At 46.3% G+C, this 27,112-nt stretch overlaps 2 protein-coding genes across 2 annotated transcripts; both read right to left on the bottom strand.

Annotated features, from left to right (window-relative positions):
* Positions 1-8,181: 8,181 nt before the first annotated feature.
* On the bottom strand, positions 8,182-23,289 carry CMTM3 (CKLF like MARVEL transmembrane domain containing 3). The gene is made up of 5 exons (XM_014887910.2): positions 23,037-23,289; positions 14,468-14,623; positions 12,736-12,831; positions 11,402-11,519; positions 8,182-9,984 (listed from the first exon to the last, which is right to left on the bottom strand). The coding sequence occupies exons 1-5, from the start codon at positions 23,145-23,147 to the stop codon at positions 9,956-9,958; spliced, it is 510 nt and encodes a 169-aa protein (XP_014743396.1). The 5' UTR covers positions 23,148-23,289; the 3' UTR covers positions 8,182-9,955.
* Positions 23,290-23,759: 470 nt separating this feature from the next.
* On the bottom strand, positions 23,760-27,106 carry CKLF (chemokine like factor). Its single transcript, XM_014887916.2, has 4 exons — positions 26,842-27,106; positions 26,606-26,764; positions 25,795-25,890; positions 23,760-24,193 (listed from the first exon to the last, which is right to left on the bottom strand). Exons 1-4 carry the CDS (start codon positions 27,013-27,015, stop codon positions 24,089-24,091), a joined length of 534 nt encoding a protein of 177 aa, XP_014743402.2. The 5' UTR covers positions 27,016-27,106; the 3' UTR covers positions 23,760-24,088.
* Between the last annotated feature and the right edge of the window lie 6 nt (positions 27,107-27,112).

Here is a 27,112-nt window from a genome sequence, read left to right as displayed (position 1 = left end):
ACAGCCCCAGCAGGAGCTCCTAAAGCCCCAGAGGAACTCACTTCTGTGTCTGAGTAAAGCCAATCCCTTCTTCCTCTCCACCTTTTCATTTGGAATACTCGTGCCTCATGGATCAAATGCTTTAATATTTAATTCTTGCTAAGCCTTGTTTGTTGGTCTGTGCAGTGTGTGCTGCAGTGCCAGGAAGATCAGAATGTGTCCAACATCCCTTTATTTCAGCTGTGGTGCTCTTCCCTTTCCTGATGGCTTAGGAGGCTGGCCTGGGTGTTCTTTCCCATGGGACTGTGCAGAGCTGCTGCTGGTGTGAAATTCCTGGTAGGAGCCACATGCTTGGAGCTTGGGAGGGGTAGAGTGATCCCCCTGTGCCTTCTGAGAGATGAGTCTGTGCTGCTCACTGCATTCAGGAGCACGGCATCAGCAAAGGCCTGTGCCTTGGCAGCAGCTCCTCACCTTTCAGGTATAAGGTGTCTTTTCCATGGGATTTCAGTAAAGGAGCAGCGTGTGTTCTCTTCCATTGGCTTTGTCACATGTTGTGACAAACACTTCCTAGTGTTTGTTTGTCACTCTGCTCTCATGGCACGCCCCGGCCTTGTTTCACCTCTCTGTGTTTCATTGCTGCCTCTAGAAGGAGGAGGGCAAGGTTCCCACTCTTCCCATGGGCAGTAGTTTATAGTTCTTTATTTCCCCCTCTGTGAGTTATTCTGCCCCATGATTGTCCCCTGCCAGCAGTGGTTCATGGAGTGCTGAGGACACAGCAGCAGAGTGGATCTGCTGCAGGCTGCACTGGACTCTTCTGAGTCAGTTCACCTCCAGCTTTTTGTGAGCTTTAAGGTCCCTAAATGAATTTGGTATTTGCCACTTCTCTGCCATTTTGGGGGTGTGCAGGCACAGCAAATGCTTACCTAATCTGTGGCTTTATTAATGCAATTCTTTCTTCCTTCCTCTTCCTTAGGCCTCTTTCTGTATCTGTTATTTTCTGGTCTCATGTCAACTTTGTAATAATTTCTACTTGTTTTCTTTCATGAGGGAAAAAAACTCACCAAAAAGCTAAAATAAGCAAGAATAATGGTTTTAGGGCAAAATTAAAAAATGCAATCAGACTTAATAGCAGTTCAGATAGCATAGGAAGTAATATCCTCTCTTCTTCTCAGCTGGGATAATGAACAGCTTTGTCCATGGAGGAGCATGAAGAACAGTTCCTGTCCTGAAAGCTCTGGAGCCAAAAATCTTCAGCAGAGATTCAGGATAATAAAAAGGCACAGTGTGATAAAGAATTGGAGATGTGAGAAGGACCTTGACAATCCAGTGCTTTCCAAGTGGTACAAGAGCAGTGGTGATCTCAGGGGCTGGGAAAGGGCTGGGATTGTCCAGGCTCAGCTTCCAGAGGGGATCCAGGCTGGTCCCTCTCAGCCCCACGGGAAGGAGCAAAGCCAAAGTCTGGCACTTGTGAAAACCAGGCTCGTGTTACTTGGAGCAGGAAATAATGGATTGTTCATTGTCTGGAGGGCCAGCAGAGCTCAGAATTCCTGTGCAGATAGAGGTGTCCTGTGTGTGAGTTTTAATGGCAACAAAAGCATTTTAAAGTGATCCTGAAATCGGTCCAAAAATGCACGGAATGTGTGAAAATACTTTGTAGAAATTATGCCGTGTTCCTCTATTTTGACAGAGGGAGTTGGTTAAAATAAATTTTTACAAATATTCGGGAAGTCTCTGAATGACATTTTAGAGGGTTTTCCTGGTATATTATTTTCCTTGTCAGCCACTTGGCCACCTTGATAGATCTGCTAGACCAAATCAGAGTGGTGCTGTCCAGCCTGAAAGGGTTCCCTTGTTTTGGTCTTAATTTTTTGTGTTGTATTTTAAAAATCTGTCTATAATTTAACCATTTGTATGCTAAAAATAATCTTTAAAAAATCTGCTTACACTGTGATTTCTGGTAGCCTTTAATTTAGAGTATACAACACAATCTAATTTTCTTTTGGGATCTGCAGCTTTCAAGAAGTGTTCTTATATATGCCCAGAAATGAAAGTTGTCTATTTATCATAGGAATGTGATTAGATAAAGTAACCTATCCAGAATCCCAGTGCAGCTCTTTCATATGTGCTGGCTGGACGAGTTAGTGAAATTGCCTTTTAATCTCTATGGGTTAATAAATATTTTTTTATAACTAGCCACAGATATTCCTTTTTAAATTATACTTGGCAGACAGAAGATATTTAATTTTATATACAATATACATAGTTACCTTGATTGACATATTTATAACATAGAGCTTTGTGTTTACTATGAAGGTTTTATCTGTATCCCGTGGACTTCATGGGTAAAACTTTAAAAAGCCAGTGAGCATTTATGGAAGGATATGGGAACTTTTTCATGGCTTCAGAATGAAGACGTAGGAGCATTTAAAAGGCAATAGCCAGATTGTTTTACAGAGTTTCTGGGGGGGATTCTTATTTTTTGATTGGGGCTGGTCCCTGCAGCTATTTTATTAACATCTGGATGTGAGTAACAGAATGGAATATGAGCATCTGCCTCTTCTGACTGTCACAGGCTATTGTCTAGAGCACAGGAAATTTCAGGGTATTGTATTGTTTTGCTTCGGACAAATGTCTCAATAGACATATTTAATTAAAACCTTCATGTGTCTGAAAGAAAACATCCTCTCTTAACTAGGCTGATTTATCACTTTTGGTACCCTTTTAATCCCAAAAGTAGTGTTGTCTAAATATTTTTAGTGATGTTGCAGTTGTCCTGATGTCTGCAGGTTGAAGTGGTCCTGGCTAGCACCCTTTTATTACAACAATTGCTACCTTCATTTTTCTACTGTTTCTACTTTAATCTTGAATGTTTACCAGTTTCTCTAATAGGATCTTGTGGAGGGAGAGTGTCTTAGCACTACAGCTCATCCAGCTTTAACTCATACATCACGGTCCTGGCGTAAAAAAATATTTTGAATTATATATTGTGGCCAATTTATTGCATTTTAAAATGATTTCTATACTTTAGACACAACATTTATGACATAATAGGACGAATGACTTAGCTAATCATTATATCTGTCTAGACTTAATCTCTTCTGTGTTAGTGTCATTTTGAAACTATTTGTATATGTTGAAGTTTGTAAGGGTTCAGGAACCCACAATTAAATAGTAAAGTATGTATTTATTTCTCATTATAATGCTTAAATTTGATTTGGAAGTTGACACTTTGTATGTCTTTTCACAGAATTGTAAACAAAAACCGAAAAACTGCTTCACCTAGGGTGCCTTCCATGTGTGGTACAAACACTTGTCATTCACAGGAACAGAGATGTAAATGATGAATCCAGTAAACACTATTTTTGTAAAGTGAGTCACTAACGCAGCTCGTTGTGCTTTGTTCCCACCACCACCAGGTTTAGGCTGCTGTGCTCTCTGCCTTCCCTCCCTGTGTGCACTGAATGTGACCCCTGGGCAGTCACAGGTTGTGTCTCCTGTGCCCCGAGCTCATTCCTGGTGCTCCACATTCCCGTCCTCGGGCCTTGTGCAGGGATGCTCAGTGGGGGTGTCTGGACCCTCAGGGCTGACTCTTCCTCTTTTGGACAGACTCTGCAGCCCAGTCCAAACATTCCAGTTCTAGCTCATAATTCGTGATTTCCAGCATCTGAGGAGGGAGCATCCAGGCCTGACCAAAAGACTTTATTCCTCTGGGTTACAGGTGCTGTATTGACAGCTCAGAGGTATTATGGAAACACCAGGTTAGAATTTCATTCAGGCTGAGCAAAGGGGATGCAATTTTCCTTTCATCATGAGCACAAGTCTGCTGTGCAGTGCCCTTGGTTCTTTGCTTTTGGAGTAAAACCTGCAATGTCCTGTTCTGGAGAGCCCTTGGTGCCTCCTCTGTGTGGTGTGAGGGCAGCACCCAGCTCTTGTCCTGCCCTGGCAGTGCCCCCTCTCCCCAGGGGCTGCAGGCCAGGGCTCCCCTGAGCCAGATCCTGCTGCAGGACTGGAAACTTTCAGCAGGCAGCACATTCCCCTGGAGACAATTCACAGCCCTGGAGGATTTCCCACTGTTCTGCAGAGCCTGGAGCTGCAGCAGCTGCTCCAAGGTGGTGCCTCCAGCTGGGAACGCCTTCCTGCTGTGCCCACAGCTGGAATTCTGCTGGCAGCTGCCAGCTCTGGGTGGGAGAGGTGTCCTGGGAATGCTTGACCAAGCTCAAAGGCAAGGTACTCTACAAGAAAACACAACCTCCAGCTTGTTTCTACACCAGTAACCATCTTTCAGTTGTGTTCTTTCTGTTGGTGTCTGTGCTAATCAAAAAACACAAGCTGAAGAACTGTAAAGTCTCTTGCAATACACAAAGCAGTCTTGGTTTTAAAATCCATGCTGTTGCAGCATAATTTAAATGGTGTATTTATCAGTTTTAAATGTCATTTTGCTTTTCCAGTCTTTTGTATATGGGCACAACACTTTGTAATTTTTTAAAATTTTGTTGTCTTTCTGTCTTTTCTTTCTGGTATTGGAGGATTTGAGCTCTCTGGGTTTTCACAGTACTCTTCTGATCATTCTTCATAGTGGTAAAAGTCTGTATTTTTGTATGTAGGAGAAATGGTAGTTTTCTAACACTTAGCCCAATCAATATAGTATGGAATCATTTGTGAAGGACTTCCTGTTTAATAAATGGACATATTAAAGTACTAAAACAGTGTCTTCATCTGTAAATGTGGGCTGGGGTAATTTTCTTCCCAGTGGTTGGTGTTGGTGTGGTTTCTTCCTGGCTGGTGGGGGACTGTTTTAGATGTGTGTTGACAATTCTGAGATGTTTTTGTTATTGCTGAGCTCACACAGAGCCAAGGCCTTTCCTTCCCCTTGTGCTGCCACTTTGGGAAGGGGCTGGGGGTGTCTGGGAGCTTGAGAGGAGACACAGCCAGGACAGGTGACCCCAAATGACCACAGGGGTATCCCACACCTTAGGGCATCAGTATGTGAAGGGGGGAAGGAGGAGGAAGGGGTTTGGAGTGATGGTGTTTGTCTTCCCAAGTCACAGTTCCAGGAGATGTGGCCCTGCTCTCCTGGAGATGCTGAACCCCTGCCTGCCATGGGAATTAATTCCTTGTTTTGCTTTGCTTGTGTGCACAGCTTTTGCTTTCCCTATTCAATTGTCTTTATGTCAACCCAGGAGTTTTCTCACTTTTCCCCTCCCCCATTCTCTGCTTTGTCTCACTGAGAGAGCAAATCCTGTGTGGGGCTGGGGCTGCTGGGGTGGAACCACCCCTGGAGGCAGCAGAACCCCTCAGTGAGCACTGGGGGTTCCTGGGTTCTTAACCAAAATGCTCTTGGTGTGTGGGGACCCCACCAGGGCAGCCTTGGCTGGGGCTGTCCCTGGGACACTCCTGGGTGCAGGAGTCAAAGGGAAACCTCGTGAGAGGGCAGTGGAGCAGAGAGAGCGTGGAACTGCTCTTGGAGTGTTTCTGGTGTGCTGCCATGGGCTGCAGTGCTCCATCCTGGGGCCTGCAGCTGCCAGTTTGAGACTGGAAAGGGATTTTGGGGCTGAAATGCCCCAGGGAGTGGGGTAACACTCTGCTGCCTCACAGGCTGGGCGTTGCAAGTGATGCTGGTGAGATTTTTTGGTTTCCAGGTGCTTGAGACAAGAGGTGGAAGCACTGAGTGAATCCGGGTGAGAAGTGTGGGAAGGCAGGAGGGATGGGTGAGTTTGTGAAGAGATTTGGGAATGTGGATGCTGCACTCAGAACACTGGGCAGGGATCAGGGGCCAGAGGCTCTTACAAGGGGCCAGTTCCTTTTGCTTGTGTGGGGCTGTGAGCAGCACTGTGGCATCACCCAGGCTGGGATCCGTGGTGCTCCTGGGTCAGGAGAAGATTCATCAGCTGTCAAATTAAAATAAAATTAATTATTTTGTCTAACTTGTAAATACTGGATCTTCCTTCAGTCTCCTGGGAAGACTAATTAATTTATTCATGGATCAGGCTAACAAAATGTGATGGGCTGTATCCAAAATCCATAAAAGAACACGACAAGTATTTCCTGTAAAAAGACAAGTATTTAACGTTGGAATCGGCATTTTCCTCCTCACGGAAATGGATTTAAAAATTGACTTATTTTCAAAAAACAACCAAAGCCAACCAACCAACAAAACTCCGCAAAAACAATTGCAACAACAAAACCAAATCAAAACCTAAAAAATAAAAAAAAAAAAAAAAAAAAAAAAAAAAAAAAAAAAAAAATCCCTAACAACCCCAAACCAAAAAACCTCCACCCAAACTCCTCCTCCCCAAAGCCCCAAACAAAACCACACTTAAATTTTCTGGGTAGCACTGTTTTACTTTCTGACCTTTATTTTCTGAGCTTTACAAAACACTGAACACTGAATTCTTCCAGTAAAGGAGTGTCTTAGTGTGACTATCTGTGTCATAGTGTAGATTTTTTGATGCACTCCTGTTCATTTGTTCCTGACTTTTTAGAGATCCTGACTTTTAAGCCAATACTCCATGCACAAAGGTGTCCCAAGCATCTTGTAACAAGATTCACATTCTCAGTGATTACCTAAATTTCTTCTGCTTCCTTGACAGATCCTCTCAGAGGATTGAAGGATGGCCAGGTGAGGCTGCTGTGCCCTTGGAGGGCAGTTTGTATCCTGGCACAAACCTGGAGTGAAGCCATGCAATGAGATTATTTCTGATCACAACTGTGCCCAGTGAACATCCTTAGCAGAAGGATAATGAGTAGAACCAGGTGCTTGCTGAGCAGAGCATCCAGTTGTGTTCTGCTTTCCAGCCCACCAGGCTGTTCTCCACCACAGCAGCTGCTCTTCCTTGGTATCCTGGAAGTGACTCTGTCAGATGGAAATGGAAGACTTGAGGAACTTCCAACAGTACCAAGTGAAAAGCAGAGCTAGGTGGAGTGATGGACAGAGTGTTCAAAGGACAACAGAGCCTCTTACTTCAGTCAGAATCTTAAAAAGCTGCTTGGAATTCCTTGGAAAGGTCTTCTGAATTCCTTAGCATCACCGGTCCAAAAATCACTGCACAAGTCTGAACAAGGCCAGAGGTAAATGTAAAGGTTTGGTAGGAGAGAGAGAGCCCTTCAGGCAGGTGAGAGCTGTGTGAACTCACCTGAGGTGCCACTTTCCCTTCCTGGCAGTGGCTTTGAACTTCTGGCATTGTTTCTACACGGATTTATCCACACTTGGGGTCGGAAACTCCTCAGGCAGGCCCAGGAACTGCAGGTGGCAGTGGCTGTGCTGGGGCTGCAGTGAGGGCAGGGATTGGGCTCTGGGGCTTTGGAAGCAGCTCCTCCATGGGACACGAGTGACTGGAAAGAGATGTCTGACCAGGCCACTGAAATCAGGACTTAAATCAGGGCTCCACACTGCAGGTGCAGTGTTGTGTTTGTCTCCTGAAACCTGAATTGCAGAGAAACCAGTGCTCCCAGCACCCTTTTGATGTTGTCAGTTGAGGAAAACCAAGCAAATAAGAAAACCCAAAAAGCCAAGCTGACTTTTCCTCCCTGTGTCCCAGACCCTGAGCTTGGTGCAGTATTTGTGGCAGAATATGGGCAGAGGACTGAGTCAGCCTCCTCCACCCCAATCCAAACTGGCTTTGAAGTAATTATTTTATATTCTTAAAATACAGAACCATGTTTTTTTCAGTCGTTGGAACAGATCTTTTTAAATAAAAGGCTAGGATCTTACAGAAGTGCTTGACCCTGGGAGCAAACTGCTTTGAAATAATCAGTCATCAAGTACTGAAATACCAGTAAGGAAATTTTCTGAGCAGGCACCTCACTGCAAGCTGCTAAAGCAGTCCTGAAGCAAGTCATGAACATTTTGTTTGCTGTCTGTTTACTTTAATCCAACATGGAAAAATGACCAGAAAACCTCAGTATATTTTGGGGGTGTGAAGGGTGAACCCGAAGAGAGCTTTGTGGTTTACAGGGTTACTGGTTGCCAAGAGAGAGCACTGAATCCCCAATGTCTACTCAGTATTTAGAACTAATTCTTGCTTAATTTTTTCATCTTATACCCTAAGGAAGAGGTTTGTCCTGTGGCTGATTCCCAGGCCTGGCTCTGAGCTGTGCCCTCTCCCCAGCACAGATTTAGGATTCCTTAAGTCACTGTCCCTTGTGCTGGGCAGAGGCAAAGCAGCAGAATCAGATCTTCAAGTAAGTAAAGACACCCAGCACTTCTATTAAAAGAGGTTTAATCCAGCATGGTTTCTAAATATTAACCATGTCTCCAGCTGTGACATGCAGTACATTTTTTACTTTAAAAAAGGAAAAAGAGAAATACAAAACAAGTATAAAAATGAGCCCAGGTCCCCTGAACATCACAGTTTGTGCCAGTAAAATACGGCAAGAGAAGCGAAAGAAACACAGGCTTTTGTACAGGAAAAGGTCCAAAGAGATCTTTCTCATAAATCAAAGATTATCTGTCACATTTAGAAGCAACCACTTGTTTTGCATTTAGTCTGTCAGTGGTCAGGAGGCAGGAGATGTAGGAGCTGCCTGCTGGACAACTCTGAGCCTGACCAGCACTGCCTGCTCCCTGCCAGCTCCCCTGTCCTGCTGGCAGCTGCCACAGGGAACTGGAACCCAGGTGCTGATTTTATTCCACAGGAAATCTGCCTTTATTGTTTTATCCCTGTTTTTCACTTACTCTGTTAGTACCATCTGCTCTCATTTTAATCACACCTGTTCTGGTACTGTATTCATTTTTAAAAAATCCATACAGGTTTCTTTGCCACAGACCTGTCTGATGCTATCTGTGAGGAGTGTGCCATGCTCTTTCAAGCACTCCCAAGTATTGATAAATGGACACAAATATTCCAAGGTAGGTTGTGCTACCTGTGAAAACAGCTTGTAAATTCAGAGGGCTTTTCCCCTGGAATACAACACTGCAAGATAAATCACATCCTTCCAGGGGCAAAAAACCAACCCACACTGAAAAAAGGGGGCTGGGGAGATGAAATCATTGCAGACATTCTGCAGTTCGGGGTTGGTTTCTTGGCCTTTTCACAGTGGGGAGGAGGCACTGCCCTCCTGGGGCCTGGGCACCTCAGTGTGGCAGCACCAGTGGTCAGTGGCACAAATCCGGTGCTGGTGTCACACAGAACGAGTGGCCTCAGCACAGAGCAGGACATCAGGCACTGGTGCCTGGGGCACAAACACCTGCAGGTTGCACCAGGCAGGTCCTGCTGGGAGGTATTTGCCAAACCTGCCTTCCCTGGCTGTGCAAACACTCACAGGGGCTTCCACAAAAACAGGACAGGGCTGGGCAGAGCAGCCTCACCTGTTCCACCCCATCCTGTGGTGAAATTGCAGCAGAGGGGATGTGACTCCATCCAAGCAGCTTAAAACAAGGGCTACTGAATGTTTGATGAGCCAGCTGCCCTGCAGCACCATGATACTTTGAGGTTTGCTCTTGCTGCAGATTTCCAGTTGTCACTTTTCCTTGTCACAGATAGAAAGGTATTGAAACCAAGATGTTAACTATAATGCATGCCTTCAGTGCTTGGTGCACTCAGACTTCGGGTAAAGAAATACTGTTAGTTAATCAAGAAAAATACAAACAGAGGCATCCAAACCTCTCTTCTTTGGCACATCAAGAAGTATAAAAGCTCTAAGTGTTAAAGGTTTGGAATTACAAAAGCACATTGAAAGCTGTAAATGTTAAAAATGCTGTTCCCATTTACTCAGGACATGCATGTGCTGAGTGCCGAGGGGCAGCAGAGAATGGAGCTGTTTGTTCAGATCAACTGTAGGATCTGTAGCAGTCAAGGAGTGTTTAATGGCACTGGGAATAGTCTCCTTTTCCACATCACTGCCCTGTCTGTGCTCTGGTGATTCCATAAACAGTGGAAAGGGGCTGAAATGAGGGGATATTTCCATTGGCAGTGCATTCAGCAAAGAGGAAAGTGCTTGATCATCTTCCCTTCACGCTTGGTTGGTGTTTGGTTCTTCAGTCTGAGTCAGAGTCAGAGTCCTCATCTGAGGAGTGAAACAAGGAACAAAAGTGAAAATGCAAACTGGAAATCCCCCCTCAGCTGTGGCTCTGGCTGGGAGAGAGAGGCTGCTCTGGCAGGGTGTGCTGCAAAGGACACAGGGGTTGGGAATGAACACTCGTGTGAAATGACAGTTCTTGCAGAGGTGATGGGACCTGAGCTGGTGTTTGAAGGAGTTGGGAGGTGCTGCTGCTCTGGGCACTGCTGTGTGCCCTGCAGCTCAAGGCCTCTGAGAGCCAGCAGCTCTGAGATGCTGAGAAATCCCAGCAGGACCACGGAGCTCCATCCCTCAGGCCTCAGCACCTGAGAGCCCCTCTGTGAACACAAGTTTGGGCTGCAGGGCTGAGCCCTCCTGGCATGGTCACAGCTGTGTGACTGCATTCTGTGAGTCTGTGTATTTGTGTCTCCATCTCCAGGGCAATTAGATCTGTATCCTAATTATGCATCTTTGCCACCCGATCATTTTCTGAGGGCAGCCCAGTTTTTAGCTTTTACAGTCTGTTTCCTGGTCCTTAAATTATTTTTTCCTTCGTCTCTTTTCAGCCTAAAGCTTGAAAGAGACTTAAGAGTTCACCAAAATCCCCAGAAGAGACTGTCAGTGCTGCTGTTCACCTCCGAGGATTCTATACACACCTTGGGTGTTTGGTTTTGCTGGGTTTTAAACAGGGTGTTTTGGAAAGGAGGGGGATATTTTTTGTTCGTTTTTAAGAGTGGAGCAGTTTTTTTAATCCATGTGGATGCAATAAGGAGTCACAGGGACATGATGCCCGACTTGGGCTCCTGGAAACTGCAGAACAACAACCCCTGTCCTGACTTGAACTGGCTTTGAATACCCAACACCTTCTTTTTATCTTTTTCTGTCAGATCTGAAGTAGACTGTATAGAAAAAGTGATAACAACCTTGTTAATTTTATGCTGTTTGACCCTTGGATTTCAAGGCCATTTGCCCACAGATGGTCAAAGCTGATGATAAGAGGCAATCGTGATAAGGAAATAATAAAGAGAAAAGCACTATTTGGACATAAAAGGCTGTGGATTAATGGATGTTAATTATGAGTTGCCAAAAAAAAAAAAAAAGGTAGAAGTTTGCTTGTTTTTACAGCAAGACATTTTAATAGGGAAAGAAAATCTGTGCTGCATGGGGATCTCTCTAATTGGATTTGGGGCTTTTCAAAGTTAGATGTTGTGAAACTCTGAGAAACTTCACATTCCTGGCCTGCAGGTTATCTTCATAAATCACTGGAATTCAATTTGCAGCTTCCTAAATGAGCAGAGCTGTGGCAGACAAGCCCGAGAATAGAAACTGCTCTTACTGAGCAAGAGCTCTTGCTCCCTGCAAAGGGTGAAATGGAGAGGGGAGACTCACACTGCAGCTCGTGTAACAAGCAGGGAATTTTACCCACCTTCTGTCTTGCGCCCCTCGGGGGAATCCGAGCTGCCTTGCTTGAGGAAAGTGACCAGGTCATTGAAGGTTATGTAGAAATCAACTGCAAACACGATGGTGGCTGCAAACCCAAACACCTGAAAGGGCAAAATAACACTCTCCTTTAACAACAGCTCCTGTCTGTCAGGGACAAAGCAAACCCAACCAAATCCACACAGCAAAAACTCCATGTTTTTTCTGGCCTGTGCCTTTCCAAAAAGGCAGGGAAGGGAAAGGGTTTGTGACACATTTGTGACACATTGGTACCAATGGTACAGCTGATTTGGGAGCCTGAGAAGTTGTCACTTCTCTCAGTTACCTGTGCCCTTATCCCTCCCCCAGGCTGCAGCCCCTCCCAGGCTCTGGGCACGTTCTGGGCATCAGCTCCTCCTGCACCTCCAGTGTCCCAGGGCACCTCTGCCACTAAGAAATCACCTCCATTCCTTGGGAAATCATTTTCCACTTGTTTGCAAGGTGTGTCTATTGCTGAGTGAACCAGACAGATTAAAATGATTCTGGAGTTCCCTATCCAGTGTCAGAGCAGCAGAGCTGTGCCAAGCACAGGCTGGGTGCTGCTCTGGGAGCCTGGGCTGAACACACCCCATTGCTCCATGTGTCACTGCAGGGATAAAGGTTAAACAAGGTTTGGGTTTGTACTGTGGGATGGTTTGGGAAGGGCTGCTGGCAAGCACCACTGGGCACTGCTCTTCCCAAGCTTCAAAAATTGTTATGCAAATTTTATTTATGTTGCATACATTATTGACACTTAGAGTCAAGTTGCAGAGGCAGGGGCTGTATTGTATTTCTGACCACAAAATGCTGATGGGTGAAGGCTCTCTCCTGGGCAGTCCTTGTACTGGAGAGTAAAATGACACTGCTCTTGTTTCAACTCATCCAAGTAAAACTAAGTAGGATAGGCAGGAGGTTGAAATTACTTCATTTAGACTGGTCTTAGCAGTTACAGGTTTGAGTTCTGTTTTATTATTATTATTATTATTATTATTATTATTATTATTATTATTCCCTCCATTCAAGGATCTTGCAGGAGCAGCTAGTAAAATTAAACAGCAGAACAGGTGCCTTCCCTAAGGGTACAGTTAACACTGAGCAGTTCTGTTAGGGTGAAAAAATTATTTATTGGTTCAAGACATGTTTTTCTGAATAACTGACCATTTCTTCTTTGCTTTAGGCAAATTAATTCTCAGTTAATTGAAGAAACTTCTATGACTTGCAGTGGGGTCATATTTGAACTGTTTAAGTACATCCATACTCAGTTCCCCACAACACTTAGGTGGAAAGCTCCTGCCTACTCACCCCTGCTGCTTTAGATGCTCCATCGCTGTATTTTGAGACAGCAGCAATTGAAATGGCAAAGTAAATAATGGCAGCAGTGACGCAGCGCAAGAAATCCTGTGGAAGAAGCAACGGTGCATTCTCAGACTGGTGAAGGATTTCCTCTAAAAACCATTCTGGAAACGAACACTCAGCCCCTCTGGCCTTGCTGGTGTGTGACCACAGCCTGGTTTGCTGTAGAGGAGGAACTGCTCATCTGTGAAATATTTCTAAGTAAGAGAAGACCTGAACCTTGGCATAAACTTCTGCTCTTTAAGACGCTGGGATAAATCTGCTTCTACCCTGCCTGTGTCAGGCAGACCTTCCTTCAGCCTGGGAAGGGCTGTGTGGGGTGTTTGTCTGAGCACAGCAGGTGCTTTAATGGAAAAATCATGAAAATGCCTTAAAAACCTCCTGTTGGAGCAGAACTCCTGCAGCACCAGAGGCTCAGGAGGTGCCAGCTCCCCTGGGAACAGGGGTCTGTCTCTCTGTGGATGCAGGGCTGTGTGCTGATCTCCAGGGAGACCTGGCTGTGCAAGCCCTCATTCAGGAACCAAACACTTGGTGTCGTGTTGGAATGATTTACATTTCCTATGTGCCCTGCCAGCTGCAGCAGCCTGCCCCAGCAGCACGTGTCTGCTGTGATCCCTGGCACATGTCCTGCTGAGCTGTGCCCTGTCACCCCAGCAGGGATGGCTCTGCAGTGAGCTTTAAACACAGAGCTGTGCTTCCCAGGGCACATGGAAATCGTGGGGCTGCAATACTGGTACCCTCAGCTCTGTTCACAATTAGCTCTTCTGCCTTTCCAGAACAAACAGAGGAGCAGGATCCTGTCTCAAAGCACAAATCCTGCAAGAAACCTGACTCCTCTAAGTCACGACAAGGTCAGTTATCTACATTCTGTGCCTGCAGTATGTTATGGTAATGGCCATGAGAAACACAAAAGTGCCTTTTTTGTCTTAGTTCTGGAACCAGATGCATGTAGAAAATGGGAGAATGATGGAACTGAGATTACCAGCTGAAAGCGGAGCACAGTCGTAGCCAAAGTCACTGATACTGTTTTATCTACCAGTGGCCTTGCTAAAGTTATTTTTATACAGTGATAACTCTAATTCAAACCTCACTGCAATGAACTACTGAGGGTACCAAAAGAGAATCCAGATTGATAACATCAGCTGGGTTTTTTGTAGTATTTGTTCTGCAAGGCAGCTGCTCCCTTTGCAGTGATATCTGAGGCTGCAGGGACATCCAGTGGCCAGGGCTCTCCTGCAGCCCCAGCACTGCCCCAGAGCCACGGAGCTCCTGTGTGGGCATGAACTGGTTGGAGCAGCTCAGTTTGTCTGTGGCTGTAACTCTACCCAATAATTTAATCACAGCCTGATAAATCTGCCCATTATCAACAACACGCCTGTTTCCCCCTCTGCAAGGGTGGCAAAAAGGAGCCCCCAGCAGTCAGACTTGGGCTGATGCTGGCCCTAAACCATTCGCCTGGAATTGGGCATACACTCTGTGCTTTGACAAAGCCATGCTTTGTGTCAGCACCCAAAAAGCTGCAGTGCAGAGCAGAGCATAGGTTAGAGTGCTCCAGGACCTTCTGAAGCAGAGGCAGCAGGGACAAGTTTCTAACAGGGCAGTAAAGTTGTTACAGTCACCCTGAGCTCCCCTCACAGAGCACAATTAAACCTGAAGGTTTCTGTTTGCACATCTCACTTACCGCCAAAGGCCAGTGGACTCCTTTAAACTTCTCATTAAGCTTGGAGGCGTAGGCAAAAAAAAGAAACAGTGCCAGCAGAAACTCTAGGAGTGGTGCCATCATGAAAGAAGCTGCTAGAGATGCAATATAGCAGATAAAGATGATAAATGACAGCACCTAAAGTAAAGGGAAAACTCGTAGTTATTCGCATGGAATAGCAGAGCTGCAGGCAGCTGAGCAGCTTTGAAGTGTTATTTTCCCTGTGTACTTCTGTCAGTGCTGCTGCTGCTGGCATAGCTTCAGCATCCTGCTTTTTTTTTTATTTTTCATTGGGCCAAATGATTTTTCTTGTTCAGCACAGAATAAATCTGAAGTAATGGCGTTTATTTCCACGTGTGTGAAATCGCTTTTCCGAAGCGCTGGGTGGATTTGCACCTCTCGAAGTCAGTCATTTGCTCTGGATTGTAAACAGCTCTGACAACATAATTCTGAAAATAGAGTGGGGTGTTGCCAAGCAAGCAGAGCTCTAAGCTTTCAGCCGTGACAGCTCTCATTTGAAACCCAAATCAGTGCTCAGACAGCCTGAAGTAACTCAGCATTTCTAATCTTGGAGTTGAAACAATAAAGTCTGCTGATGATGGATAGAAAAGGGCCAAGAATTAATGGTTCTGTGACTTCTGGAAGTGTCTGGTTCCAGTTTTCCAGCGTGGCAGCTGTTTTAGAGAGTAACAGGACTGATAACTCCCATAGATTTGTTTTATCGCCATGATTTTTCCTAACTCTAGTAAATAATAAAAACCAGCATTTTTTCCCCCCAGTAATAGAAATACCTTTAGAATATGGCTCAAAATACAAAGTTTCACAATGAGAAAGCAACTGAAGAAAATGCATTTTCACCCAAACCAGGCAGTAGCAGAGAGCTGTCCTACACTCCTGGACTGTGTAAAAGTGGAAGGTGAGAGAACCATGGAGAAGCTCAATAACATTTTCAGCTTCACTGGGGGTTGGTCACCTCCAAAAAGTGGCTCCAGTCCTCTTGTTCTACTGCCTTGGATGAGAACTGGTCACTGTTTCAATCAAATTAGTGGCTTCAATCAAATTAGCCTGAAGTACCAAAAACAGCCAGGATGCTGAATTACACATTATTATGTGCCAGTTTACACCTGGGCTGCCCTGTCCAGCCTTTCCTCCTGGAGACAAATCTCTGCCTTCCCAAAGCTCAGGGATGCTTTTGGTCAGCACAGACTGAGCATTAGATTGCAAAGATTTTTTAAACTTCTAATTCCAAACTGGGACACTGACATTCCCACTCACACAGCACTGAAAAGAAATTGATTATTTTTCTCCAGATGGCACATCTGAAGGCAGATGTGGCTTCCTGCAAATGTAATCAATGCAAATCTCAGCTCTGTGGATTTCTTTGTTTGCTGCTTTTATGTTTAGAAAAAAACCTTTTATGTTTAGAAACTTTTAAGCAGTTCAATCCCACTGAAATAATTTCTTGGTGTAATTAATTACCAAGCCTTTATTCTCAGCCTGTCTTTTGGGGAAAGCAGTCAGTGTCTGAGCAGGATGCTAACAGCTGAAGTAAACTGTTTTCATCCATTAGGACTGGCTGGTGAGGTTAGAGAGGATGTGACATTTTTAGTAAGAGACTATATTTATCTTAAATGTCTATGCATTGTTCTTGTTTCACTGGGTTCTAAGAAACTGAGCTGGGACAGTTTATAGAGCTCACTTCTGCACAGGCCTGCTAGCTGGCAACAGCTGCCCCATTTGTTGGTGTTTACCCTGCTCTGATTTGTTTACTGCTCACAGAGCCTCTCAGCAGATTTTTCTCGTTTTCATAAAGTGGAGGGAATTCATTCCCACTATCTCATCCTTAACGTGGTATTTTCTTTCTATGAGCTAAAAGTGATAAGGACTCTTTGAAAGGAAGTGGATTTATCAGAGCTTGACAACTCCTAGAGGAGAGAGGACTTCCTTCTTCCTATCACAGCACCTATTCCCTTCCCACCCCAAAGAACAAAGACTTGCTTTGTGAATCCGTTTCACTTGCATTTCTGGAACACAATTTAGATACAGTTCTATGCTTTCTTGGATTAAAAAGAAACCACCATCTATACAGGACATTTTCTTTTTGTTCTGGTGTTGAAAAAATATCTTCCTTTTTGTGGCTAAAGGGAGGTGTGTGAAGGCTGAGCTGCAGGGGTAACCAGCAGCAGGGAGTTGGGTTCAGGGCAGCTCCCACTGACCACAACCCTTCCAATGGCAGATCCTTAGACTTGAACTAGACCTGGTGATCTCTTAGGAAAGGATTAAATGCAGTGTTAAATAATACATCCTAGTGGAGCAGTGAGGGGAGGTAGAGAGGCAAATTTCAGATATGGAAGGTGATGCTGCACAGCAGAGATCCCTTTGATCTTGATTCTGTTTGAGTCAGGAACTGCTGTGCTCTGACTGCCTTTGCACTGAGAAAAAAGCTTTCCTGTCGAAGTGTAAAGTGAAAGGAAGAGCCTTTGTGGTCTGTTCTTATCAGCTTTAGGGCAATTTGTGCCAGGGAAGGCTCCAGCTGTCTCCTCTCAGCCCTGGGCAGGTGTGAGGTTCAGCCACGAGCTGGACTCGGGGTGAAAGAGGAGCTGCTGTGTGGCAGGAACACACCAAGGAGCCCCTGATCCCCAGTGCTGGGGTGCCAGGGGATCCCTGCTTCTGTGCCAGGGAAGCTGCTGGAGATACAGATCAGTCTGAGCATTTCAACTTTCTCATTGGGTCTGACCCAGACAAGCTGGGGAAATATTAGTTGTTTATTTTAAAATCTGGTTACCAGGCCAGTTACTTGTTCAAACCAAGCCCTGCATGACTGGTAGATGACAGCAGTGTCCTGCTGCCTGCTCCTCAGCCCTGAAGGTCAGTAACTGTATTCCCACCTTCCTCACCCTCAATGCTAGGATTGAGTCCAGCCTGTCCTGCTCTCCACCTGTCAGCATCTCCTCGTGAGGAGAACTGCACCTCTAGGCACACTGAAAGAAAAGGCACCTTTTGATTCACAAGAAGCCACTTGATTTCAGTAGATTATTGATGGTATTAGTAAAGGGAAAAGACTCTGAAGTGTGGTAATTGGTCTGCAGTTAAACATCATTCCTCATTCTGGAGGCACTCTGAGACTGAAAGGGCCCAAGGAAGATTTTATGTGAAATAAACATCTATAAAATAATGGCCCAGATTTTGAGAATGAAGATTTGAAAGCTGGCATTTTTGGAAACCTTCACTGGGGGAAGGCTGGAAGGACAGGAAGGGGAGGGAGGCAGACCTTGGAAAGTCAGAAGAACAACAGGAAGGAAGTGCCTGAGGGCTCTGCCAGGTGATGACCATGGCACTGCACTGCACCTGGGTTCTGCACCTCGTTCTTTGGTTTTCTTCTTTTCTGTCTCCAGTCACAGCCCTGTGATTTTAATGCCAAACTTCTTTGGTAGCTTGGAAACAGCCCTGTGAGGCCACAAATTGAAGGGTTTTGATAATATTTCTCATTTCTCCTTGTATAGAGCTCGTTTCCTCTTCTGACAGCTGGAATGCACGAACTCCTTGAGCAATACTGGATATTACCTATAACTGTCTTTTCTGAATTACAGAAATGAGCAGGACCCTTTTCTGAACATTTAAGTGCACTGCCACCAACTCAGGCATTTGATGTTATCTTAAAATTTCTAAAATATACCTCTCCTCCCACAATACAAACACTGCAGTGCCAGTCTGTACCCAGAAATGATGACACCTACCTACGTACTTTTCCAGACTTCAAGTGTCTGTGACAAACATCAAGCAAACTGAAAGGTGCTCTGAAAACTCAAAAGCACCTTTCAGAATACACCCTGACCCCTCCAAGGACTGTCAAATGTTCCATTGCACATCACACTTGATCTGCACCTCTTTTCCTGGAGCTGTATGTTTCAGGGTCACTTCAGAGAAAGGTCCCAAGAAATGGGACCTTGTTGTTTTTTCTAACAGCTCTGTACCTATGCTTTAAAAAAAAAAAAAAAAAAAAAAAAAGGCAGCTAGAGAGGAAGTTTGTGAGGCTTCATGCAGTTGCAGTTCATTTCTAGCACTTTCAGAACGTGCTGCAGCTTCTGGGAGAAAAAAAAAAGAAGTAGCAGTGTTTTATCAGTTTTGTCAATTTGTATTTACACAGAGTTCTTCTCTTCCCCTCACTTGGGATTGCAGCCTCAGCATTGGGAGCAGCTGGGTCTGAGCTCTTCCTGAGCTGCTGCTGCCAGGTTGGTGTGACTGCTGCCAGCTTCACTGTGAAGCAATGTCTGCATGCAGGAAGCTCTAATGCAGCAAAGAGCAGGACAGGAACCTTCCACAGCTTAGCAGTCATAAGGGTATAAAAAATCCTGGCAAAAAAGCAGCCTGACTATTCACTGAGCACCTTTTATGTACACTCCCATCCACACAAAGCCCTTCTTGGGTATTGTGTTTCAAAAAGTAACTTTCCCATTTACACCCAGGTAATTATTACTTAATATTGTGTTGCTGGGCTTCTTAAAGTGGCCAGGCATTACCAAGTTATACTTTATTGTACAACTGGCTTGCAGTTCAAGGTCTAAAAAATAATCCTGGCAGTTGTTAGAGAGCACAGTGTCCCTGAAGGGAGGGAGGCCTGAGCACTGCTGAGGTCATGGCAGCTCCAAAGGCGTTTCTCTCCCCTGAGGAGGGAGAACAGACCGACCGGAACCCACTGGGATTATGGGGATGCTGGGAAGCTGCTGCCATCACTGCATCAGCTCCTCATCTCCTGCTCCCACCTCCTGCCCCTCATGTCCTGCTCCCACCTCCCTCCCCAGGGAAGAACAGCTCTGCCTAAGGCTTTACGAGTGGGCAGCAGCATCATCCTTTGGACAAGAGTGTGTTTTGTTCTTGTGTTCTTGTCAGACAAAGTGCATCACTCAGTGGTCTCTGCTCTTCAGTCACTACTCCTCTGTTGCACTTGTGGAGGTGAAATTCTGCTTCCTCCAGAACTGGCTGCAGGAGAGGCCTTCTGGCTACAGACCCTGAGAAAGGCACAGGGGCCTCTTCAAAGGAGATTTTACACCGAGCAGCTGGAGTTTCAGTTATGAAGGTCAGTCCAGAGGAGACTGAAAAGACAGGAGAAAGACAGGAAAAGAGGAGACAGGCACAATGATTTCTACATCCTTTTCTGTCACCACAAAGGTGGCACAACTTTACCTATTCACATGCATTTTTATAAAAACTAAATAAAATGTAGTGCCACTGCATGCTGGCTTCAGGAGACTGAGAAGATGCCCAGTTAAAGCAGCCACAAAGGCTTGAGTGGAACAGCCAGGTGAGCAGCAGAATCCACAGCTCAGGATCCTGCCTGGACAAGCTCTGGGGGCAGTGTGAGAGTGGCTGTTAAATGGTTCCAACACAGGACACAGGGAACTGAAAATATCTCTTGAGAGTGGAAAAGAGCATGGAAGAGATGCTCACCTCTAACACAGCAACTTGAGTTGGAAAACTTGAATTGAGATATAAAAAATGAGTAGCTTAAGAAGAGTCTTAAAATGTGTGGAATGTGTGGAAGAAACCATGGCATGGGGGGAGGGGTGAGGGGTAACATAAAAAGGAAAAAATATTAACCTGAAATATTAAAAATGGTGGTTAGAAAATGGAGGGAGCAAGGCAGTGAGAATAAAAAGGATTAGGAGAGATAGTGAAGCTTATAAATGTACTTGATGCTACTGCTCTTTCTGGCTTTACAGCTGTCCCAGGTGGAATAAAAAATTAATCAGGCAGGTTAGTGGGGAGCTGGACTGCATGGTGGACTGGATGTTCCCCAGAGGCCCCATATAACCCCAACCATTCTGTGATTCTGTGGAGATCAAAAGAAAAAGGAGTAGGGGATGGGGGGAGGATAACTTCCTTATCTGAATAAAATTTGAGATTTTAATTAAGCCTCTAGCAGTAATCAGCTCCATCACCAGCCTGACCTGTTTTAGGGGAAGCACCAGGATGCCCAGTTTACCATGGGTACTGCACCAGAGCAAATCACACCTGAACATCCTAAAGATCCTCTGTGTGGAAATGTTATCTTCAAAAATGGCTCGAGAGCTGCAGAAATAAAGTGCATTTCTGGGGAACTGCCAAGCTGCTGAATAATGTGACATTTGTAACACTAATGAGGACCCCACTTTGCTTCTGAACAAAAGGCACTGTTCAAAATATGTATCCATGAATATTATTTCCATACATTCATGCAGAAGCCAACCCCACCCCACATTAGCACTGTGTCAGAGGAAAAATTAAACATTCAAGACGAGAAATACAAAGCTAAAGATGAAACACAGATTTAAACCATGATAGATTTAACTTGGACTCATCTTCAATTATTTGGCACTGCATTTCCCTAACTGTATAGAAGCTGCATTTACTCTGGGGCCTGTGCTATCTTCAAGGGTTTCTTCTGGCAAAGCTGAGACAACCGGAGAGAAACTACTGCTGCCTCTTGTCTGCCAGGAAACCATGTCCTGAGCACGTGGGCTTGGCCTGCAAGGAGCACAAGGAAAGCTCTCGGCAGATGGGATCTTAGAGCTGCTTTCAGCCAGCCAAGCCCTTGGGAAGCCCTGAGTGGCCTCACAAAGGATAAATCCCTGTTTTGTCAAGACAGAGCAGTTTTTATTACTCCAAGGAGGCATCATCAGTACAACAAAAGGGTGAGTCTGATCCCATGACCAGAACATATTCCTCCAATATGTCATCATTCTGAGATGTTAAAAAGCCAGGCTGTCTGAAAGCCATCATTTAGTGGCTGTAAGCTTGTAAAGGAAATTCCAGTGTGTGTTATAGAATGTAACAAAAACACGTGCCAAAGGAGCCCGGTTAGCTTGGCTCTGGTATCTTCTAAACGTGTGGTTTTGTAAACTACAGAAGCTGTGTGAGTGATGGGGTACCTGGAGGAGGGCTGGGGTAGCTGGCATTTTTTTGGTGGAGCTGATAAAGCCCGTGGCCTGCTGCTATCCAGCCCGAGGCTTTCCCCACCACAGCAGTCATCCTGACCTCCTGAGTGAATGCTTTTCCTCACATCTGGCTGTTCCCTGTCTCTCTGCCACAGGGCAGTGCCTGCAGCCTCACAAACTCTCAGAGCTGGTCCCCACCAGGAGGTCACAGACAATTTTGCCTCCTTCTGCTTTTTCCTTATCTTTCTTTTACTGGAATATCCTTGTTTCCTTCCCTGAGCTAGCATAGTGGATAGCCAGGGACACCTGAATAGCACTCCATGGACCTGACTGCTAGTTTGGGCTGTCCTGATAAATATCTGCTATCTAGCTATAGACTATCTGCTGCCAAAACTCCAGCCAAAACTCCAGCAAACTTAGTGTTTGAACTTATAGTTATTTCTAGCAAAAATGATGTTGAACATCTAATTTCAATCAACGAGCTTCCTATTCAGAAGCTAAGTTTTGGCTCACCATGGGGTGAGCTATCTCCTTCCCCATCACATGGGCACTGTTTCAACTGTCAGGTTCTAAGCCTTTACATGTAAAATTCCAGAACGTCTCACACCACAGTCGCTGCCCTGGTCCTGCTGCCACACTACTGCTGATCCAGGCCAGGTGTCCCTGGCTTTGTGCCCACCGGGGCTGGTGCCCAGCTGCTGTCCCAGCACCCCAGGGCCTTTCCCTCCGGGCAGCTCTCCAGCCCAAGGGCTCCATAGCATCCCTCTGGGGGTGAGCACAAGCAGGGCTCCGGACAGCAGCTGGGTGACCGTGATGCACAGCCTGATGCCACACACCATAAATCCCTGAGCACACTTTTCCCTGAAACACTCAGGACAGGCTGCTCCCTAAGCTGGCACCAGCCGATAATGCAAACTGCAGCCGTAGTGGTTACAATTCACAATGCAAAGAGCTTAAAACGAAATCAAAGCGCTTTTTCACCGAAAAGGGGTCGCCGATAGCAAAACACACTTAAGGCGTTGGAAGTGTAACGTGACAAGTTCTGGTCTCTAGCGTGCTCTGCCTGAATCACGTTAAATCCATTCCACTCTCAGCCCTGCAGTTCCCCCACTCCTGTGCGGCTGTTTCCCCGTTTTCCCCTCGGTTGTTGTCTCCCGTCTCCCTTCAGCTGTTTTCCTCCAATTTTCTCCCCAATTGCTGCTCCCGAGTTTCCCCCTCAGTTGTTTTCCCCTCAGCTGCTGTTCCCCAGTTTTTCCCCCTTGGTTGTTTTCCCCCAGTTTTCCCCTCCGTTGTTGCCCCCCAGTTTTCCCTTCGGCTGTTTTCCCCCAGTTTTCGTTCCCGTTTTTCCCCTCCGTTGTTGCTCCCCAGTTTTCCCCTTGGCTCTTTCCCCCCAGTCTTCTCCTCGGTTGCTGTCCCCCAGTTTTCCCCTCGGCTGTTTTCCCCCAGTTCTTCCCTCGGTTGCTGACCTCATTTTTTCCCCTCGGCTGTTGTCCCCCACTTTTCCCCTCGTTGTTTCCCCTCTCCCCTCAGCCGCACAGGGAGCGGCCCGGGGCAGGTCTGTCCGGCGGAGCCCGCCCGGTTCCCGGCTGTCCCGGGGGTGGCTCCGCAGCCCCCCGGCCCCGGTGTCCCGTCCTTACCGACTCCGCGAGCAGCAGCTGCCCCTTGCGGGAGCGCAGGAACTCCCGGGGGGGGAGCAGCGAGCTCAGCCCGGGCGGTGCCGCGGCGCCCTCGGACTCGGGGTCCTCCATGGCTTCGGCGGCGGCGGGCGGGGTGGGCTGGGCTGGGCTTGGGCTGGGCTGAGCTCGGCTTGGGCTCGAGCCTGGCTCGGGCTGGGCGCGGGCTCGGGCTGGGGGGTTGGCCGTGGAATTTTTTAATTTTTTTTTTATTTTTTTATCTGAAGGAGGGAAGCGGAAATCGTGACACTGCGGAAACGTGAAAAAAAAGTTTCAGCATCCCCAGCTGTGGGGGACGGCGGCAGCGCCCGCCCCCAGCCCCGGCACAGGGACAATGGAGCTGGGCTGGCACCCTGGCCCTGTCCTGTCCTGTGCTGCCGCAGCGACACCAGGGAGCCGGGGCACTCCTGTCCCTGCCACTGAACACGGCGAGCACAGAACCGCCCGGCGCTCGGCGCTGGAAGGGGCTGCTGCAGGTCACCCAGGCCAAACCCCGCTCGAGGCTGGAATTTCTGCATCCAAATGCCTCGGCGAATGCTTTAACATGCAATTCACGTGGCACAAGAAAATCTTTCCGAAGGATGATTTACTGGGTCATTACATTTTTACTTTACTTTAAAATGTACACTTACTCTAATGTACTTTTTTACACTTAGTAAATAAATAAGATTAAATAATGCACCTAAGCCCGTTTGTATTTTCTTTTTATTAGAGAAAGAAGACAACCATGAAAGTTATTTTCATACAGTAAAAACAAGACAACCATGAAAATTACTTTGATATAGTAAAAACGTAATTAACTTTAGAAAAACATGACCATTTTCTCTGAAGCTTTAACTGGTCAAATTGCAACGCTGAAACTGCTTTTGGAACAGTACGAAACCTTATGAATGATACTTGCAGAAGCTTCAGTGCAATGCAACAGGAAATTCAAAAGTGAGCACATGAAAATAGAAATTCTTTAAAAAAGAGTGGGGAAACAATGGAGAACTCATTCTTTCACTAACATGTCAATCTTATTTGGCAGGAGCACTCCTTCCTCTTGGTTTATCAAGGCTAATCTTCTTGCAAAGAAGAATGACGTCGACAAGGCAGAGAACAAGCAATACAAGACCCAACACCTATAAAAATTACCATAAAATTAGTTCCTCTAATCAATCTCAAGCTTTTACTGTAGTGACTCATCAAGGTAGCAGTAAACACATCTTCCTAACTTGGTTCTGGCCTTGAAAACGTGTGTGATTTGAGACAGCTGATAAATTAAATAACACCCACATTTACATCCCATCAGCCTTTCAGAGAGCTGTCTGCAGTCTGCTCTGTTTGATGTTTGTGTCAGATCTTGGATACAGTGTGGTGCTCTCCTTGAAAGCTAAGCTAATGCTGCATTATGCCAGACAATGCTTTTATCCTAAATGAAAGCCTTTCTGTCCCTTTAAAGGTTGCTTAATTAATGGGACTGGCCCTGAGAAAAGTCAAGGGGAAAAGTCAGTATTCGTAGAAACAAGCCCAGCAGGAAAACTTCTCTTCTGAATGGGAAACATATTCCAAATTGAAGAAAATATACTAAATTATTTTAAAAATAGACAACCTCAGGCAGGTAAATAGAAAAATGCATTTGCAGAAGAGCCACTGAGTTAACTCGCTCAGCTCCTGCCCTTCAGCCTCATCCCACATGCACACAGGGGTTTTTTGTGCAAGCACTGAAGTATCTGATCTGGGGAGTTATTTTCAGGAGAGCTTTTGGGAGAGCACAGCTCAAGGCAGTTTGTGCCTCAGGGAAACAGGCTGGGGGTGATTCTGTCCCTCCCAGCACTGAAGATGTCACATGTTCCACCCAAACCTGTGTTCTCAGCTACCTGCTCAGTCTCCTGCTCCCAGCTTTAATTTCTCTTAACTTCACAACTCAGAATATGAATTCCATTCCAGTACAGTCACTCTATCAGAAAGTCTCCTTTTTGCTTAGGATGCCATTGACAGTGAAGCCATCAGCCTTCCCCCTCATCTTCTCCTGAGTTTGAAAGACCTTAGTGGCAAGTTTTAGGTTTCTTTTGATTGGTTGTCACATTTCAGCTTATCTTGTACTTCTAGAGTCTTTCAAAACTGAGGGGCTTTCCTCCTCTCCTTATTGTTTATTAAGGTTAATTACATTAGTTGCCGTTTGAATTAAAAATATCAGTTATTCAAACTATTAAACTGGTTTGATCTTAGGAACACGAAATTCTTACAATCATATTATGAACAAAACCTCTTTTCAAATGACATAATTCCTCAGTTTGTGTCAGAAAAAAACCAAGCTACAGGCCAGGAGGGAGGTACCAGAAGACAGAGGTGTCTGTTAAAAAGTTTCAACTCTTTTTAGCAGGACTGTTGGCATTCTTTCTCAAGTAGCGTAACCAAACTGGATAGTCTTAAAAGAGCTAGGGTTTCTCCCACCTAGGATTTCAAGCTATGGTAGCAAGTGTAGGTTACTTAAAAATTCTAGAAATTTTCAGTGTTTCAGTACTTCTCTGCAGTAATTCCCAAGTGTTGTAACATCTTTAAATTACCAGTGATGTGAGGATTATTTTCTTTTAGTGAGATACACTGAATGTATCTTGTTTGCTACTGCTGAGTGTATTCTTCCAAGACAGTTTGCATGGTCCTACCACAACGTGAGTACCAAGAGGTTCAAATCACTGCACTTTAAGAACTGAAATTCATTAACAATGTTCCTACTTACTCCTCCAGCCAATGTCCCTTTGTTGGTCTTGATTATTATTGCAAACAAGGACACAACGAGGAGGAACAACGCTGCAATCACCGAGTTGAGAATATCCTGAAACAGCCAGTGGAAGCAAAATATTTATTCTGAAATACAGGCCTGAAGGAGAACGTGGAGAGTTCCCAACACAGAAGGGATGGTTAAAAACGGCTGGATTGCCATGAAAACAGAGTTACATCAATATCCATGTGAGAGGACACTGACACCCAGTGGTGTGATGGTAAAAAGAGAGTTTATAGTAAAAGTATAGTCAGTCCTCATTTTATCTTTCTTCTGCTGTTTTTGTGTCAAATTTTTGCAACTTGGCTACACCTGATAGACTGAAGCAGCAAATACACATACAAAAGGGAGGTAAGAGGACAACTTGTCAGTATTTGAGTGAAAGCGTGTGACTCATTTGTGATGTGAAGGTGTTACACAGCGAGGCAAACAGTGCTGGGAGGGGCTGTTATCGGATCCAGCAGCCATCCAGGAACTGATGGAACAGAACGCTCCGTTAGGAAGCACTGCCTCAACCTGCACAGAACACTGGGGCTTGCCTCACCTGTACAGAAACAATCACTGAGCCAGCTGATAATGTCCCCTGGGACAGGTGATCCTTCCTGTTCACAGGCCTGTTGGCACTCACAGCCAGCGGCCACGACAACCAGGGAACAGCAGGACCCACAGCCAGGGGACATTGGTACTCACGGCTAGGTGACATCGGTGCTCACAGCCATCAGTACTCACAGCCAGAGCACCCCGGTACTCGGAGCCCACGGGTACTCACAGCCAGCGGCCAGAAAAGGAACCACATCCGCGCGTCGAGCTTCAGCAGGTAGAGCAGCAGGAACAGGACGTTGATCCCCGTCTCCATGCCGGCCAGCGCCCCGTAGGCCTCGTGCGACCCCGAGGCCACGAAGCAGATGAGGGCGGCCAGCGCCACCAGCTGCGGGACAGGAGGGGACGGGGGTCAGCGCCGGCCCGGGCCTTGCCCACAGGCCCCGGGGCCGCCCCCGGCCGTACCGTGCGGGAGATCTTCAGCGAGCCCCGCGGCGAGCGGAGGAAGGCCCGGTCCACCTCCAGCCGCGCCATGGCGGCCAGGCGGCCCTGGCGGTGCGCGGCGGGAGCGGGACCCCGGGTGGGCCGCGGGAGCCGGGGAGATGCCGGGGACGATGACACAGGTGATGCCGGGGCCATCGCCGGCGCTGAACCAGCCCCGCCTCAGCGCGCCGGGGGGAGGAAGTGATGGCGCGAAGGCGGAAGGGCTGGGCCGGGCCGGAGCGGGTCCGTGCGG

Source organism: Sturnus vulgaris, chromosome 12, assembly GCF_052056855.1.
Source record: "Sturnus vulgaris isolate bStuVul1 chromosome 12, bStuVul1.hap1, whole genome shotgun sequence".
In the NCBI taxonomy this organism is placed as follows: domain Eukaryota; kingdom Metazoa; phylum Chordata; class Aves; order Passeriformes; family Sturnidae; genus Sturnus; species Sturnus vulgaris.
This window is presented reverse-complemented; position numbering and strand designations above follow the sequence as displayed.